This window comes from Caretta caretta, chromosome 6, assembly GCF_965140235.1.
Source record: "Caretta caretta isolate rCarCar2 chromosome 6, rCarCar1.hap1, whole genome shotgun sequence".
NCBI lineage: Eukaryota > Metazoa > Chordata > Testudines > Cheloniidae > Caretta > Caretta caretta.
In genome coordinates this window covers 3,070,185-3,077,192 of record NC_134211.1, presented here as the reverse complement: position 1 = coordinate 3,077,192, position 7,008 = coordinate 3,070,185, and the positions used below count along the sequence as shown (strand labels likewise).

The 7,008-nt window shown below is 47.7% G+C and overlaps 1 protein-coding gene across 1 annotated transcript; it reads right to left on the bottom strand.

Moving 5' to 3' along the window:
* Positions 1–233: 233 nt before the first annotated feature.
* On the bottom strand, positions 234–1,175 carry LOC142072272 (olfactory receptor 8U3-like). Its single transcript, XM_075128966.1, has one exon. The coding sequence runs from the start codon at positions 1,170–1,172 to the stop codon at positions 234–236; it is 939 nt and encodes a 312-aa protein (XP_074985067.1). The 5' UTR covers positions 1,173–1,175.
* Between the last annotated feature and the right edge of the window lie 5,833 nt (positions 1,176–7,008).

The following is a 7,008-nucleotide window of genomic DNA, read 5'->3' as shown; positions in this document are numbered from 1 at the left end:
CATGAGAGAGACAGGGTGACTCACAATCCTGAATTCCCCCAGAAAGCGTCACAACCTTCTTGAACCTTTCTGGGGCTGCCAGACATTGTTGGAACACAATAAAAGAAAAAAAAAACAATCCAAATAAAGCTCAGTGATAACATGCATGATGAGGAATGAGATTGCAGTGGAGCGGGAACTGAGTTCTCCTGCTTCCACCTCCCAATCAGTAACGCAGTATGGAGTAAACAGGCTCAAGAGAAAGTGAGCAATTTGTGCATCACTTTCCAGTGGGCATCTTTCACCTCCTTGTTCCTCAGGCTGTAGATCAAGGGGTTCAGCATGGGGATCACCACCGTGTAGAACACAGAGGCTATTTTGTCAGTGTCCAGGGAGTAACTGGTGGAGGGTCGGAAATACATGAAGAGGAGGGAGCCATGGAACATGGCCACGGCCATCAGGTGGGAGGTGCAGGTGGAGAAGGCTTTGCGCCTGCCCTCGGCGGAGCGGATCCGCAGGATGGTGATGATGATATATGCGTAGGAGAGGAGAATGATCACAATGCTGCTCACGACCACGCAGCCAATCAAGGCAAACATCACAATCTCATTGACGCGTGTGTCAGAACAGGAGAGCGACAATACCGGAGGAACATCACAGAGGAAATGATTGATGGTATTGGAGCTGCAGAATGATAAACGAAAAGTAAAAACAGTGTGTACCACTGAGTCCAGCAAGCCCACGGCATACACCCCAGCCACCAGCTGATGACAGAGCCATCGGGACATGGTGACTGTATAGAGCAGCGGGTTACAGATGGCCACATAACGGTCGTATGCCATCACAGCCAGCAGGAGGCAATCTACATGACCAAAAGTACTAAAGAGATACATTTGCACAGCGCAGGCATTGTACGAAATCCTTTTACTCTCGGCTAAGAAGTTCAGCAGCATCCTAGGGGAAATTATGGAGGAATAGCAGAGATCAGAGAAAGACAAATGACCGAGGAAAAAGTACATGGGGGTGTGGAGACGGGAGTCAATGTTGATTAACACAATCATCCCCAGATTCCCTACCAAGGTGACAATGTAGATCACTAGGAACAACACAAAGAGAGGGACCTGAAGCTCTGGACGATCTGTCAGTCCTGAGAGAACAAACTCCGTCACCACTGAGTGATTTCCCTTTTTCATCTCCTCTGAACCAAGACCAGGGAGCTGCAGTGACGTGGCCAGGCAGGTGGCTCAGGAATTCTATCCCCTCCCTAGAAGGAGAGGAAGGGAAGAAATTATGGAGGTTAGTTTCTTAGGGGACTCCCCTGCTGAATCAAGAAAAGGCCTTAGTCCACAGAGCCAGAGGTTCAGAGCCAATCATTCCAGTTATCTGAAAAAATGGACACACAGCAGAAATGTAAGAACCAGTGGGTTAACTATGCCCCACACATGGGCATTGCTGTTCCTACACACAGCAGCAAACAGTGACTTCTGACTATTGCATGAGAATGTTGGGCTGAAAACAAGGGGTGAGAGTTTGTGCCAAGCGGTGCTCTTCCCAATTCATACAAGGTGGGCTCTGCCATTTCAGTTCTGGGTTACTTAGTGTGATCATTAAGCCTGTTCAGAAAATGAAAATGGGCTTTGCATTACTTGCTATGAAATCCCAGAGTCATAACATAATGCACACACCACACCACCCCCGCCCCCGGCACCTGTAAACTGCTGCTTTCTCCAAAAGATGAGGGTTTTTTTCCTTTAGCACAAGGCATGGAACGTGATGCTTTGGCTTCCAAAGAGCTTGGTTCAATCCCAGGTGATGACCTCAGTGTCTGAATTTGTATGTAAGCATGATTCAGTCCAAATGCATGTACCTGCAGAAGACAGAGAGATATATCTTTGCTTCCCCCATCAAGAGAAGCTGCTACTCGGGAGAATTCAGAAGGTTTTACACTGTTCTTGGTGACCTGGGGGACATGATCCCTGAAGCAATCAGGTTCACCAAGACGCACAACACACCATTAAAACGACTGGGTCGGCCAAAGTAACTCGTACACTGGGGTTTAATCTGTTGCACTCTTTGCTCCTTTTGTTATTAAACAGTCCCATGTCTGCACAGTTACCCAGGGCAGAGCTAGGGGTATGTTTCATTCCACTGCTTTCACTGTGCGCTGGGGGACAAGTGGCGTGGGTGTGATGAATATCCTGGGCGTGGGGAGGAAAGGAGATTGAGGGAGAAAATGGGATGTCAATGGAGTTACACCAGTGGAAGATATCCGGGTCTCCAAATCCCTTCTTGTCCTACAAAATGATGTTGTCATCCTTCTTCCAACCCCATGACTCTAATTACAGCAAACATACCCGGGAATCGGTCTGCTATCCCACGCTGACCCCACGCGCCCTGATGAATAATAATGTTAACCAGCAACAGCTCCTTTATTCTTATTTTTTATTCTCCCTTCTCTCCCCTCCCTTTCACATCTCCCCATCTCTTTCACCTAAGTCTTTCCATGCCGACTTTCTCCTCGCATGATTTCCATTCTCCCTGCCCCCTCTCTCAGGGCTAGATTGTCACAGCCCTTCCTCAGCAAGGGAAAATAAGGCCTCTCCCCTCGCCCCTTGCTCAATGATGCTCAAATCATGGATTCTGGCCATAATGGAGATGGCAGGGGCTGCTCACCCAGTAGACCCCTCTGGAAGCAAGCGGGTGGGGGAGATGACAAGGAGTGGGAGGAACCTCCCCCACTAAGCATGACAGAAACTGTGATTGTTTCTGGTCTCCTTGGGTGGTGTAGCTACCCACTGACCCATACTCGGGGCAAATTGTAAGGTTAAAATCTAGAATTGCATCTCCTTCCATTCATCCCCTTTCCCATCTTCCTACTCCTCTCTCTTTCTCTAACTTGTCCATCTTCAGTGTTCTCCTCTCAGCTCCTTCACCCTGCCCCCCTCTCCTCTTCTGCCTCTGGTTCTCGGCCACTTCCACCTCCTCCTGTAGCTCTTGCTCAACAGTGTCAGTGCCCTTTGGCATAGGGAATCTCTCTTGTCCAATAACATAAGTGTCTTCGAATCATAGAAGATTAGGGTTGGAAGAGACCTCAGAAGGTCATCCAGTCCAATCCCCTGCTCAAAGCAGGACCAACCCCAACTAAATCATCCCATCCCAGTCAGGGCTTTGTCAAGCTGGGCCTTAAAAACCTCTAAGGATGGAGATTCCACCACCTCCCTAGGGAACCCATTTCAGTGCTTCCCCACCCTCCTAATCAAATAGACTTTCCTAACATCCAGCCTAGACCTCCCCCACTGCAACTTGAAACCATTGCTTCTTGTTCTGTTATCTGCCACCACTGAGAACAGCCAAGCTCCATCCTCTTTGGAACCCCCTTCAGGTAATTGAAGGCTGCTATCAAATCCCCGCTCATTCTTCTCTTCTGCAGACTAAATAACCCCAGTTCTCTCAGCCTCTCCTCGTAAGTCAAGAGCTTTAGTCTTGTGACATGACTCAGTTACAACACCATCAGCTCAAGAGCACGGCAAAATTGAACTCTCTTCCTATAGAGCCCACAACTTGGTTATTTCTGTGATACAGATGGGCCTTTACTGAACAATCACTCCCATGGAGAATGTCCTCACAGCAGCCCCCTGTCCCTGGTCAAACTAAGGAAGACAGAATGTGCATTCTTGATTTAGTTGGTGTTGGTCCCGCTTTGAGTAGGGGATCGGAATAAATGACCTCCTGAGGTTTCTTCCAACCTTAATATTCTATGATTCTAGGATGATCCCCTTCCTTCTAGTGATGTCACACAGGAGAGCAAGGCTCTGTCAGAACCTGGATTCATAGATTTTCAGGCCAGATGGGACCTTTGTGGTCATCTAGTCTGACTACCTGTACAACGTAGGCCAGAGAACTGCCCCCAAATCATTCCAAGAGCTGATTTTTTTTAGAAAAACAACAAACTTGATTTAAAAATTGTCCTTGATGGAGAATCCACCGCGACCTTTGGTAAATTGTTCCAGCAGTTAATTACCTTCACTCTTAAAATGGGTGCCTTATTTTCAGTCTGAATTTGCTAATGGTGCAGCATGTCTTCAGAGAAGTCCTGTTATGGTGAATGAATGTCTCATGGTGGAAAGAGAAATAAGTCCCTCAACCACTTATGAATGTGAGGTGTGGGGTGAGGGTGGAATTGTCTCTTGTACTCTCAGAAAGACAGACACCCTCCTTTCCACTGTGGGATGTTACCTTGCACTTCATATGATTTTCCAGGATGATCCAAATCCTTCCCCCCTTTCCGGTCCCCATGCACCAGGCTGGTAGCACGAAGGGGGCACAAAGCCAACCCCGTCACCAAGTTGAGAAGTCCCCTGCCATGGGTGAGTTGCTGGGTAACATAGAGTAGGGGTAGCCATATCTACACCATTAGCTCTAGCCGGTTGCCAGTTTAGGGGTGGGGCCAGAGAAAAGGGGGTGTGGACAGAGTGGCCTTGTGCTCTGTTGAGCTTTGCCCAGCACACTACAGCCTCATCCCAGAACAATAGTATTTAAATACACAAACCAACCAACCCTCATGGGATGATATTCATTATTCTGGCAAAGAGCAGGAATTTTATTCTGTTTTACATTTTTTCCCACTAGGTGGCAATAACACCACTAGGGATCCCCAGCTGTTGAGGGGCTGTCGATCCACTGTGACTCAGTGCAGCTCCGAGGCTGCCCTAAGTTGTAATGGGAGGGCTGAACTGAGCCATAGGCCCGCCCCAGGATTGGGGGCCATCAAGGTGCCCAGCTGAAGCCTGAGCCCTCTTAATTTAGCAGATGTAAGAAAAAAAATAGCATTAAACAATGGCCCTGCCCGATACCAGTCAGCTCTGTGTTCTTGGGGAACTGGGGCGCAGTATCCAGCCTGTCTGACTCATGAGGGACACTCCCTCCCACCAGCCTCTGCTTGAACCAAAACTGATCAGAAGAAAAACTTACAGAAAGCAATAGAAGGCAGTGGGAGACACACCTAAACCCTTCCTGGCATGGGGGACAGGATTAAGGCAACTCCCCTAGCCTCATCTGCATCAAAGATGGGACAGGGAGGCATCTGCATTAGCATACGGAATGGAGAACAGAGATTCCAAGGCAACACTCTCACTCACAATGGTGACATAGGAAGAAGAACAGAGTGGAGGGGAGGTTCATCTTGACAGGTGTTTGTCTAATCTCTTATTTCATCCCTTGTTTCTCCTTTGACTTCACAGGAGTTGCTCCTGACCTAGAGCAGGATAAGGGATATCCAAATGAGGCTGTACAGTGGGGTCTGCCTGAGAAAGCTTGACTCGTGGATCTTATCTGCACTAGGAAATTTACTACCTGCCAGATGCAATGCACGCTCTAATGAGACTGGGCACATCTACACTGCTGCTGCAAATCAAGTCTGAGATGCCCAAGGGTTTCCACTGCATTTTCTGTAATTAAACACTCTGGTAACGATTTTCAAATTAGATCATTTGGATGTCTCCCTTTTGGGGTATGGAACATGAGATGCCCTCACAGTGCCTGGGAGAGTGGTCAAGCATGTTCTGAAAACCAGCCTTTTTATCACAGAATTATAGAATCATAGAATATCAGGGTTGGAAGGGACCTCAGGAGGTCATCTAGTCCCACCCCCTGCTCAAAGCAGGACCGATCCCCAATTAAATCATCCCAGCCCGGGCTTTCTCAAGCCTGACCTTAAAAACTTCTAAGGAAGGAGATTCCACCACCTCCCTAGGTAACGCATTCCAGTGTTTCACCACCCTCCTAGTGAAAAAGTTTTTCCGAATATCCAACCTAAATCTCCCCCACTGCAACTTGAGACCATTAGTCCTTCTGTCATCTGCTACCACTGAGAACAGTCTAGAGCCATCCTCTTTGGAACCCCCTTTCAGGTAGTTGAAAGCAGCTATCAAATCTCCCCTCATTCTTCTCTTCCGCAGACTAAACATCCCCAGTTCCCTCAGCCTATCCTCATAACTTGTGTTCTGGTCCTCTAATCATTTTTGTTGCCCTCCCGCTGGACTCTTTCCAGTTTTTCCACATCCTTCTTGTAGGGTGGGGTTTGTTTGCTTGCCTGCAGAAGTACTGTTGTTCTGGTCTGAGCCTTCATGCAAACACATAAGACTGTGCCGCACATCCAGCAAAGGAAATGGCCTTGTTCTCTCTTAAGAAGCTGAGCAACATCTTGGGAATGATGGCGGAAGAGTAGCAGAGGTCACAGAAGGACAAGTGACTGAGGAAGAAGCACATGGGTGTGTGAAGCTGGGGCTCGATCTTGTTTTTCACCCCACTTTTTACCCCACTTCTTCAGATACATAAGAAGTGGAATTTTTTACCCACGAAAGCTTATGCCCAAATAAATCTGCAAGTCTTTAAGGTGCCACCAGACTCCCCCTTAGTTAAAATGAAATGACAAGTCCGAAAAACAGATATTGTGTCTGCTTTAGAGGCTACATTATAGGGATGTCACACCTAACTTAAGCCCCTTTGATCATTTTTTCTTGTACAATTTTCCCTGGATTTCTTTAATGTGGCAATAGTAGGAGGGTGTTGGCCAGACATGGAGGACAGAGATGTTCCCTGACTTCTTCTATGATGTCTGAAGATATGGATGGATCAGGGTTGTTAGTGACGTGGGAAATTGAAAGAACAGAGTGAGGGGCAGAAGAGGGGCTAATTGTCTGTATTGGGGAGCCCGTCTCTGCCCTTCATTTCTCCATCACAAGCCAAATTTCTGGAGCACAGGAGCCTGTGTACCTCTGCATCTACTTTGTCTTTCTTGCTCATTGACTGGGAGGTCTCTGGTCCCACCCCTCATTCCTGCTCCCATTTCCCTGAGGCCAGAAAGAGATGGCTGAAGCATTGCTTTAGCACAGCTCCAAATCTCTGTTCATGGCTTGGTTGGGAGAGTATGATCTAGGCTACATCATGACCCTTATAGTTCTTCTGGTGAGGTCTCTATTGTTAGAGAGACATAAAGACTTGGCCTAAATTGGTACTAATCACGGAGGT

Excerpts from the sequence above, each read along its gene's own strand:
- LOC142072272 (XM_075128966.1), bottom strand. The coding sequence starts at position 1,172 with ATGAAAAAGGGAAATCACTCAGTGGTGACGGAGTTTGTTCTCTCAGGA.